Here is a 12,527-nt window from a genome sequence, read left to right on the forward strand (position 1 = left end):
CCTTAATGAAAAAGGGGCAGATGGATTGCCATGTGAGAAATCTGAGGAGATATAACTTTTCTATTGGAGAAATAACTTACAAGGCATTTACAAAATGCTTCTCACAGAAATTTTCACACATTTTTCTGGGACTTTCACAATGAATAAAAAACTGATATCTTCAGAGAAAGGGCACAGTCTGTCAATTTGTAAAAGGTTTCTTTGGTTGGTATGAAACTGGTACTGAGATAATGTATCAACCAAGAAGAGAATATACATCATGGGTAAAATACATCACACTGTGAACTACCTTGTAATTCTCCAGGCACTAACTACAGAGGATTCTAATAATATACTTCCAAAGGACTCTTTACAAATATGTCACACAAGGATCACAGAGGCATAAAATGTTCAATAATAGTTTTGGACCACCCTCATGATTCACACAGTTTGTACACTTCTAGCTGAAAACCTATTTCCCAATACTCTTTTGACCACAGGAAACTGTGTACTGGTGTTAAAAATAAACTTGCATTCTCACTGCAGTTCACGTTAGCATCCTATGTCTCCAATAGTGTACAGCACAATGAGGGTGTACACTATTCAGTCTTGCGACATGTGTCAGAGAGTCATTTCAAGTTTACATTAATGCACACATTGTCACTTTATGGTAGAAAGGAGAGTATGTTGCCTGCCGAGAACGTATACCACATAGTGATGTATCTGAACATTCAGCTGCTAGTATGTGACACAAAACATTAAAGACCAGCTTCGTAGGGGTCACCAGTGGCCAACAATCCGAGCTGATCACTGTTCCTACAAATTATAGCTTCTATATATCCTGGTGAGACTGCAAAACAACTGTGTTCTGCCTTTTTGGAGGCAACTAGGAGGACTGTGATGAGCTAGGCGATATGCTACAATTTTCACACAGTCAATTTGGCCTCTAAGTGTTCTTTATTCTCCCAGCACTGTCAAGCACAAAAAAGCTGAGCAAGGAAGCATTTGGAATATAGCCTGTATCAATGACATTAAGTTCCATTCATTGTGGGGTGCAGGATTTTTCTGATGCCTGATGATGTCATCGAAGAGCATGGAAACAGCTAGGTACCAATGCTCCTCTCAAGTAGACAGTCCCTTGAGTTCAGCAGGGAAGTGGATCAGTCATGTTTTGGGCCAATATCGTGTACAGTTGTCCATCACCTCTAACTACTATTTTGGGTAATTTGAGGGCTGTGTATTATCTAAACAAGATCCTTCTATCTCCCATCCAACCGTATAGTCAACATTTCAGCAATCGGTTGTCTTTCAAGATGATAATACGCGAGCACAAAATCCCCATCCTGTAAACACATCTCCCAAATGCAGGAATTAAACAAATGGAATGGCCTGTGGTATCTGCTGACATGAACTTGACTGAGAATGCTCGGGATCAGTTGAAACATAAGTGCATTGTTACACGAACCTTCTCACACACTTGACATTACCGATGAATGGTTTTGAACAGACTGCCTTGAGTTTGGTTATCATTTTGTTTTTATTTCACAGTGCCGTTTTTTTCCCTCTAAGGCTTATTCTTTCATTACTTGGTCCCCTGGAATTCAACCCTTTAAGTGACAAAATGTTTTTTTCCTTAACTATAAAATAAATGACAGTATGTACTCTGGGAATAATAATGAATAAAATTGGTCAATTTATTATTTATTTCTATGTCCAGCATGAAGTATGGGGTGGTAAATATTCACACCAATTAATCAGGAGAAGAAAAGTTATACATCGTAGTTATGGCGATAGATATATAAGTGTCACTTGGAGGGGTTAAGCCCACACACTTTTGCAAGTACGAATGTGTCAGAAACTTTTTTCAGCAGTTTTGGAACATAAGACATATAAAAAGATGAAATACTCAGAATTAATGTTCCATAACAATATTTATTTTGTATTTTACTGTGAACAGGTTTTTGGCTTTTCGGGCAATCATTAAACCCCATAGAGAAGTAAATAACAATGCTACGAACTTAATTTCAGCAAATGATGGTTCATGGAATATAACTGTGCATATAGGGCTTTCCAACTGTAAATACTCAACTGTCTCAAACTCATGCCCATGCTTCTACATATAATGAAACGGTTAGTAATATCTTTAGTGGGCAGTCTTTATGCTAGAACAACAATAAAGTATGACACTGACATTTTTAATCTGATGTTGCTGGTTCCCCGGCATGGGAGTGTGGGGTGCAGAGACCACTACAGATGTACTAACATCCATTAGTTTGTTGAAAACTCATTCAAAAATTCTATTATCTGCTTGTAAAATTATTTACACTGTGTGATATAAATGAAAAATACCTACAAAAATTTGACACACTATGCATTTTATAATGCTTCATATATTTATATTATTCTGACTGACGTTGATTAGCAAGCTACACAAAATGATCTCTCCTGTATAACCTACTTGATAAATGTAATATTCAAAGCTACTTACCTCTTGGTTTCTGAAGATTTCTGAATATTCAAGGATGACAGTACGTTGCAGTCCTGTATAGCTCAAGGCTGGATCCATTTCATGCCACACAGAAAGACCAGTACGACTGTTAGATGATATGGATGAACGCGAAATGTTTACAATGCCTCCACAGTGTGACACATTCACGCCATCACCACGATTGAAGGCAATACGGCTGTTTGAGACATTAACAGCAGCTGCACCCCCAATAATGCGAAGGCCTGCTGTGCCACTATTACCAGACACTGAGGTACTTCCCAGTATGACTGCAGAGCGTGCTTCATCTACTGCAATGCCACTTCCTCCATTGTCAGCAACAGTGCTGCTTGTAATGAGAAGATCAGCTCGACGTTCTGCAACAGAAGTGTTCATCTTTGTAAGAAGACCTGCAGTTCTTACAGGAGTTGGGCAAAAGATACAAATGCCCACCTTACATGGTGCAGAGCCACCTTTGACAATCAGAACTATATGAATCATGTTTGTGCTAAGATAAATAAATTCTAGACAATGGTGAATGAAATGTTACACCATTCCAGAGGCATTGTAACAGTTCCTTGAGAGACACTAGGAGAAGTTAATGGACTTCAATGACTCGATAAAATTAAAATCTAGTAATTGCGAATACCAAGAAAGACTAGTCCAGTCATCACCATGTGCATTAAATAAATCTTGAACATTTATATTCATAATAAACAGTGCATCATCATCTTGGAATGACAAAATTCCTTGCCGGACACAGTTCACTTACATCACTGAATGAACAAGATCACCTTAAATGGTTTCATAAACCTTACCAGTTGCATAGGACCCATTTAAAACCAACAGTCATTATCGAACCATGTGTCACAGGTATTATGAAACAACCTGGATTGTGCAGTTCCTCTGGAGTTCTCCATATATTAACACATCCTTAGTGAGCAATAGTCTTAAAATATACTGACACTTCATCACGTTTCCAATGATCAGTAGTCCATGTTTCTTGTACCCTACACCTCATCTTCTAATCTTAAGGTTTACAATACGTCTGCCAGTAAAAGCATGCCATGAATGTTTTCTTCCTGCAGTCCTTGTCAGAATGATTCTGCTGACACTGCATTCTTTAGATGCATATTAAGTAGTCATTGTCCTGGAGGGGCTCTTCTTATGAGAAGTGACAATTGCATTTCATGTGTTCCTGTCTCCAGGTTTAGCTTTTCCTCCAGTATTGTATTAGCAGGTGATGAACTTGGTATGGTTTAATTCAATTCAATTTATTGCTCATAAAATGTAATTTCACATGCGTGTGCATTTTCAGATAAGTATAAAGTTTTTGATGAATACACTAAGCAGATTCAGAAGGATGTAGGTTGCAAAAAGTACTGGGAGATGAAGAAGCTTGCACAGGATAGGGAAGTATGGAGAGCTGCATCAAACCAGTCTCAGGACTGAAGACAACAACAACAACAACAACAAAAACATAAAGTTTTTACAATTAAATTTTTTTGTTTACATTTTTCTTATTACATTATAATTCGAGATAAATTTAAGGTATAAGGACATTTTTGGATAAGCCACTGCTTGACTTGCTTTTTAAAAGTATCCCCTGTCAATATCTTAACTTCATTTGGCAACAAGTTATTAAAAACAGCTCCTTTGATATAGGCCTGGGGGCTTTTCACTGTTAAAGTTAATCTTCAGTTAACCATATGGCCTCGTTTCATGATTGTGGCTATCCATGTTTATTTTTGTGATCTTAATGTCTTCTTTCACTAGCATTATAGTTTCTATTATATACATGGCATAAACTGTGAGAATATTGAGTCTAATAAATAGGGGTTTGCAAGAAGTTCTTGGTTTTACTTTTGCTATGATCCTCAAGGCTCACTTCTGCAGTATGAAAACCCTTTTCATATTAGTTTGGCATGTCCCACCCCACAGTATCATTCCATAAGTCAATAAAGGATACACTAATCCATACTATACAGTCCTTAGGGTTTCAGAATTAAGATATAGTGATAATCTTCTTAATACACAGAGGCTGGGTATTATTTTTTTATAGACATAATCAGCTTGCTGCTTCCATGAAAGTTGATCTTCTGTGCATAAACCCAAGAATTTAGACTCTATACAGATTTTTGGTAGAATTTCATCAGTCACAATATTTTGTCTGTTTGGACCACTTGGTTTAAAATGATTAATATTAGTTTTTTATGTTTACTTTTAGGTTTTCTTAAAGTGAGCTCTTGCTTTTTCAATAAAGCTATGTATCTCTTCAACTAGGCTGGGCTCACTGTCTGCATAGCAGACACCAAATGTATCATCTGCATACATAGTGATAAATTGCTTATTGTCAAGAGAACTTGGGAAATCATTTACATAGCACATGAATAGGACTGGGCCTAAAATGGAGCCCTGAGGAACACCAAAATGTGTATTTCTTATACTTGAACTTCTTCTCTCCAGAATTCCTCCATTACAGTACATAATCTCTGTGGATTGTTGTCTACCCTTTAAATATGTTTCTAGCAATTGCATGAGTTTTCTAGTGACACCACTCTTCATAATTTTTGATAAGAGCACATCATGATGTACTCTGCCAAAAGACCTTGAGAGGTTCAGGAATGATACTGCTGCTTGGGATTTTTCATTCATTTTTTCAAGCACATGATGGACAACTTCTACTGCTGTTGACATGGTACTTCAACCTCTTCCAAAACCATGCTGGATATCACTTAATATGTCAGCACTGTTGTAATGTTCCAGGATTTTTTTTAAATATTATTTTCTCTATTAAGTTTGTTGAAAGTTGAGATTAGGGCAATGGGTCTGTAGTTCTGTACATACTTTGTTTCCTCCTTTTTTGTGTATTGGTTTAACTACAGTCAGTTTCCACTTGTCAGAGAATACACCGTCTTTGAGAACACAGTTTATTAGATGAACTAGTGGTTTCATTAGTTCATGTTTGCATGTCTTCAATAGATAGGCAGAAATTTTTTTTATGCTATCAATAAGCTGCAGAATGTCACATGTGCTTACTGCGGGTAGTGTACTGCAGTTCTGTTTGTTACTGCACTCAAATGTGTGCTGTATATCCTGTTTCATAGAGACATCATTTTCGACGGCATCTATGAACTATTTATTAAAAATATTGCTGACTAGAAGGGGATCAGAGACATTTCCATTATTCGCAGTTAATTGTACATTATTACTTTTGTTTCTGTTTTTATTTACAATTGACCAGCAAGTCTTTGAAACATTATCTGAACCTCATAACTGTTGACTGATTCTTTCTGATTTTAATCTCCTGACTTCTTTGACAACAAAAGTATGGAAACACCAAAGACAAATCACATTATCATGCCTAATGTGGTGTAGGAAACTTGCTGGCATCCGAAACAGCTTCCAGTCTTCTCTGAATGGATAAATACAGGTCCTGTGTTGTTTCCGGGGAGTCTTATACCATTTTTCCTGGAAAACAGTGACTAGTTTAGGTAACAACAGTGGAGCTGTATAGCGATCACACAGCTTTTTCTCCAAAGTAGAGCACGAAGACTCAATAATATTGTGATCTGGTGACTAGTGGAAAGGGGAGATACGACAATTCATCATCGTCCTCATAAAACCAGTTCTGGACAATGGGAGCTGTGTGAACATGGGGCCCACCATCTTGGGATAGAGCGTCACCACTGGGAAATGAATATTGTACCACAGGATGGACATGATCAACCAAAATGGTCATGTAATCGTTGGCAATAATGTGACTTTGCATAGTAATCATGGGGCCCATGGAATACCACAATTTGACTGCCCAAATTAACACTGAACCCCCGACAAGTTTCACTCTTGGCATATAAATTCGGCCGTAAGTTGAAAACAGTATGAAATAAGACTCATCTGACCAAATGAGTTTCTTCCACTGCTTCATAGTCCAGATATTATGGCTTTGGTACCACGATTTCCTGTTAGAGATATTTGCATCACTGATGAGTGGTTTTGGAATTCCAGCTCTGAACACTGCTTCATGTTGTTTTGGTGACAAGAGGGTTTGCAAGTGTGACACCTATGTCTGCAGTGAGTTCTGCAGCTGTTGTCCTCTTATTTTTTGTCACAATCATCTTGAACGGCTACCTGTTACTAATGCTCAACATGCACTTTCATCCACATTGTGATTTAGTGGATGATGTTTTTCCATAAATATTCAATATGGTGCCTCTTGAAACACCAAACACTTTGGCTACCATCTACCATATGAGCACCAACAAATTGACCATGTTTAAATTCACTTCCAACGGAATGCACTCACAACTACACAAAACAATGTTCTGGCCATGACTGACACTTGCAACATACAGAGGACATTGCACAGATTCCATTTGTGGTCACATACTACAGCACAATCTACAGGATTGGCTAGCATCTCCATTTCTTGCAGTGTTTCCATATTTTTCTCCAACCCCTATGTGTGTATTCTGTTAGCTCTGGGGAAGGATTAGTCCCAAAGCTCAGTAATGCTCTCAGTCTTCTATATGTGTTTCTCAATGCCTCAACTACACAGGTGGATATTATAAGCACTCATTTGATACCTTTTAATATGAATGTGAATTTTTAACGCCTTTGGTTGCCTCATACAGAATCTACAGGTAAATATAAAGACTCCTGAATGAGTGTTTGTTCAGAAACAGAGACCAGCAAAAGACCAGGCAGATAGCGGTGTAAAGAATGCCAAATTTTTTGTGTAAATCTGACATACAATTTAACATGAAGGTAAACTATACTACATCATGTGAACAAATAATTGTTTTTTGAAGAATTCTAACCAGCCATGATCTTATGGGAAATATTTTTTCCCTATGCGGAAACAATGAGTTTTCAAGGAGCCACCAGTCTGCAAATAATTACTACAATGAATATAGTAAAAAATAAATGCCGTGATGTGAAATTTAATGCCCACTATACTTATGTCAATATGCAATTTTTGTTTAAGTCCTTTATATATGAAGAGGCAAGGATTAAAAAATGTGTAACACATGTACAACAGTGGTGACAGTTATCATCATAAGAAGGCATATCTTTATACTGATACAATAAAATTTCTCACACAAATGCAAATATGGTGGTGTCACCTATTCAGCGAACAAACCAACTGAAGATAACCACACAAAATACAAGAACCAACTGGAATTTTCAAGATATTTGATGACATTATGTGATGAATTACAACAATAACTGCTGCTTATTCCAGCCTAGTTACATAAAACAGCCCAACTGAGTTTTAAGTAGTTGTAAAAGTATTAACTGTCAGAAGAATTGTAGAAGTATTTCCTATGTTAGTGACAAAAATACATTTGTCAGAGTACGCCGATGGAAAAAGATCACAACACCATACAATAATTAATCTACAGTAATGAAATGTTGAGAATGCATTTGTCTAGGTGACATATTTAAGCAATTAACACTGCAGGATCACAGATAAGCCACTGCAAATGTGAAATGCTGGTACATTAATAACCGGTGTACCTGCCAAAATGTTTAATGCAAGCATGTAAACATACAGGCCTTGTGTTGTACAGGTGCCAGACAACAGTTTGCATGATGGAGTTCCATGCCTGTTGGATTCGGTCGGTCAATACAGGGACTGTTAATGCTGGCTGTGGATGACGTCGGAATTGTCATCTGATGACATCTCATATGTGGTCAATTTGAGACATATCTGGTGATTGAGCAGGCCAAGGCAACATTCCAATACTCTATAGAACATGTTGGCTTACAACAGCAGTATGTGGGTTGAGAGTTATCCTCTTGGACAAGTTCCCCATGGAATGCTGTTCATGAATGGCAGCCCATCAGGTCGAATCCCCAGACTGATGTACAATTTGCAGTCAGGGTGCATGGGATAACCATGAGAATGTTCCAGCTACCATACATAATCACATCCCAGACCGTAAGTCCAGGTGCAGGTCTAGTGTGTCTAGCACGCAGACATGTTGGTTGCAGGCCCTCAACTGGTCTCCTCCTAACCGGCACAGGGCCACCACTGGCACTGAGGCAGAATCAGTTTTCATCAGAAAACACAACAGACCTCAACCTTGCCCTCCAATGAGCTCTTGTTTGACAACATTGAAGTCACAAACTGCAGTAGTTTGGGGTCAGTGAAATGCACGCTATGGGGTGTCTGGCTTGGAGCTGTCCTTGAAGTAACCGACTTGTAGCAGTTCGCTGTGTCACTGTGGTGCCAAATGCTCCTCAAATTGCTATTGCAGATGCAGTATGATCTGAAACACCATGGGCTTTCCTGTCAGTAGTGCCACATGACTGTCTGGAGCCCAGTCTTCTTGTGACCACAGATTCCCGTGACCACTGCTGCCAGCAATCATGTAGAGTGACTACATTCCTGCCAAGTCTTTCCGCAATATCGCATAAGGAACATCCACATTCTCATAGCCCTCTTACACAATCTAGTTCAAACTCAGTGAATTGTTGATAATGGAATCTTTGTTGCCTTAAAGGCATTCTTGGCCAACATCATCTCACCACATTCAGTCTCAAAAGTAGCTAACACTCACAACCATTACAGCACGTATTTAAAGCAAACCTGATTTGCATCCACATAGAGGCACTACTAGTGCCACTCTTATGCGACTGGCATGAAATCTGAATAGACATCACCTTCCAGATGTAGAAACACCCCTACCACTACCAACTTTAGTTTATCTCACACAACTACTTTTTGGTGCTGCAGTTCGTTTTTTCCGTCAGTGTATTAGCAACACAACATATGAATTCTATACTGAAGTGTACTACTGATCTGTACCAAATAAAGCAGCTGATAAAGCTCAAAAACTTGTACAAAAAATACATGACACATAGCCTTTAGCTGCATTTTATGAGGTGCGACAATTAAAGTAATGAGACTGATTTTCTTTGCAAGATGTGGCAATCCTGCAGGCTTGCGTAGGCACAATATCTTTGACCTTGGTCTGTAAGTTGCTTCTAGTTCAAGCGGCACATCAATGCAACTGCTCAGTCGTGAGTTGTGCTGTAATAAGTTAAAACGTGTTTGTGTCTCGCGTCATGGAAATGGAACTGCATAATATTGTGCAACGGTATGCCATTTCTTTTTGCGTTAAATTGGGTGAAAACGCGACGCCAACTTACAGTAAGCTTCAGAAGGCTTTTGGAGAGGAGGTTATGTAAAGAGCTCAAGTTTTTCGTTGGCATAAAATGTTTAGTGAAGGCAGAACGAATGTTGAACATGAAGACCGCAGTGGATGACAATCAACCTCACGGACGGATGTCAACTTGGCCAGGGTGCATGAACTCGTACGATCTGATTGAAGATTATCCATGAAACTGATTGCAGAAGAACTGAACATCAATCAAGAAATGCTTCGTCTAATAATAACTGAATATCTTGGTATGAGAAAGATTTGTGCAAAAATAGTCCCCAAAAGTCTCACACCACAACAGCAAGAAACACGGAAAAATGTGGCAGCCGATCTGTTAGAGCAAACGGAAATCAATCCAAAATTGTTGAGCCATGTTATCACTGGTGATGAAAATTGTTTTTTTCAGTCCGATCCAGAGACAAAACACCAAAGTTCGCAATGGTGCTCAAAGGGATCACCAGACCAAAAAAAGCTCGCATGTCAAAGTGTGTTTCTTTGATTCCAAGGGAATTGTTCATAAAGAGTGGGTGCCTCCTGGACAAACAGTTAACCAATATGACTACAAAGAAATTTTAGAAAGACTTCGTAAAAGAGTTCTTTGTGTCCATGCCAACATTGCTGATAATTGGATTCTGCATCACGATAATGCGCCATCCCATACTGCTCTGTCAGTACAGCAATTTTTAACCTCAAAACAAATTTAAGTACTACCACGGCCACCTTATTCACCAGATATCGCTCCGTGCGACTTTTTTGTATTTCCAAGAGTCAAAAGGGGCGCAATCAGAAGGGAACTACTTTGAAGGAGACAACACTAAACTTGACTAAAACGGTAAGCAACATTTTTTTTCACGTCAGTCTCATTACTTTATTGTCGCACATTGTCCATGTAAATCTCCAAGTGCTATCAAATTGTAAATACCATAATCTAACAACGTCATACCTCGCCCAGCAGTGACTCTCAGGAAGGCAACAGTCGGTACTGGATCACGTGTTGGAGCCCGAAACTGGACATACAAGCGATTACCAGTAGTGACTGTGCTCTGAGGTAGTGATCCTTGATGCAACAAAGTATCAGCTAGCAGGTTGTCTCCCGAGCCAGATCCATCTCGAAGGAAAATATGTGCTGCCCCACTGCCAGATGACACAGCAACCACTTCAGCAGTCAGCACATATCCCATCTTTGTGTAAAATGCCTGTTGGGCAAAGCAGTTTGTACAATAAACAAAGTTCAAAATAAACATAGAGTACAAAATTAGAAGTACAAGAAAACAGCTACAAAATCTTTATTCATAACATAAATCCCATAAGTCATTACACACTGATCATCAACAGAATTTACCATTTGTCACAAGAACATAAAAATTACTATAACTCATTTTCACTTCTCTGTTTAGTATTTCAAGTTGCACATTTACAATAAGCAAACAGATATGTAACAAACACCCACTAGCTTCAAATTCCTGTCTACCCGTCCTGATTTATGCTTTTTGAAGCTAAACTAAATCTCTGTAGAAAACTGTTTTCCACAGTTTCCATAAGAAGACACATATTCCTTGCTAATAAATTACTAAACAGTCTCTGGCAGTGAGACTGTGTGACAAATTAACTTGCAATATTATCAGTATTGCTGCAGCAGGTCTGACAAGACACACACTGAAAGAAGGAGATAGACAGAGAAGATGAAAATAATATACAAGAAAACTGGAAGCAAGGAAACATCAAAGCAAGTTTTATCAAAAATTAGGTGGCATGAAAGAAACAATGCTGTATTATAGCAACCAGATGTAAGAAACACCTGAAAATTTGCTTAAGAGATTTCTCGGGATGTAGTGGGAATTGTGGTGAACATAGATTTAACAATTTTACAAAGACACCATCCATACCTGTGGTGGCCAGTTTCAGCTCATATTCCAGAAGCTACTTTCATTGCATCCCCAAAGGCATTTTCAAATTTATAATGCGCACAACAATTATACAAGAAGAGAGGTAGATCACAAATTGTATGTGATAAGTCTCTGTTGTCAGACAGCCCAATATATGACGCACAACTCCACAACCACTGTAGAGGTAAGCCTAAGGGCATTCTTGTGCATACTGAAGCATTCCAAATGCCAACTTCTGAATCTACCAACCTTCTCAGTCTATTGGAAACACGTGTATGTATTATATTCTCCTTCTTCCCAAGAAGTACAGAGTTGATCACTGTCACTATTCTGTGCCTCTAATGAACATCATATTTACATTCTTGAAAGGCAGCGTCTATGATTCACTGTCTTATCTCCCATGTTTTTTTTTTCTTTTTTTCTGCAGCGCTAACTGCATTCTCGACCACCTGAAACAGAACTTTATTCAGTTCTGTCCTTTCACTATTGATGCCATATCCTTGTACGTAAACATCTGTCACGTGTTTGGACAGTATACTGCTGATCATTTCATTTCTCATTGTTAACTCTGGTTTCAAGTCAATTTTGGAATTGTTAGTCCTATCATTAGAGAGGAAACATGAAGGGAGGCGACAGTGAAAGGACGGCATCATAAATAATGGGGTGGAGGTGAAATATAGTGCATTGGTAATCTCTGTGCCAGCTTCAAACCAGAGATGACGACGTACAGTGACAAGTAAAGATGGACTGAGAGGAAGAGAAGTGAGAAGTGGAATGATAGTGTGATGCAAGAATATGTTGGAGAGTAAGTTCCCATCTCATGAGTTCAGAGAAACTAGTGTTGAATGGGAAGATCCAAATGGCCTAAGTGGTGTAGCAAGTAGTCACGTCCTTTGAATTATGCCACAGAGCTGTATTTCGAAATGTTTTTGATAAGTGGAACCCCTTTCAATGTCCAATTTTCTTGTGGAACCTCTGGTTTGTTTCTACAGTATGTTTTTAATGCAA

At 38.5% G+C, this 12,527-nt stretch overlaps 1 protein-coding gene across 1 annotated transcript in view; it reads right to left on the bottom strand.

Moving 5' to 3' along the window:
* LOC126195620 (protein bark beetle) overlaps nucleotides 1-12,527 on the bottom strand; it is a 197,229-nt gene that overhangs the window by 153,278 nt on the left and 31,424 nt on the right. The window contains exons 7-8 of the mRNA XM_049934246.1: nucleotides 10,577-10,829; nucleotides 2,468-2,841 (exon numbers count right to left, since the gene is read on the bottom strand). Of these exons, the coding sequence (XP_049790203.1) occupies nucleotides 2,468-2,841; nucleotides 10,577-10,829 (627 nt within the window). The remainder of the gene's footprint in view (nucleotides 1-2,467; nucleotides 2,842-10,576; nucleotides 10,830-12,527) is intronic.

The sequence above is a fragment of the Schistocerca nitens genome, chromosome 7, assembly GCF_023898315.1.
Source record: "Schistocerca nitens isolate TAMUIC-IGC-003100 chromosome 7, iqSchNite1.1, whole genome shotgun sequence".
NCBI classification, from domain to species: domain Eukaryota; kingdom Metazoa; phylum Arthropoda; class Insecta; order Orthoptera; family Acrididae; genus Schistocerca; species Schistocerca nitens.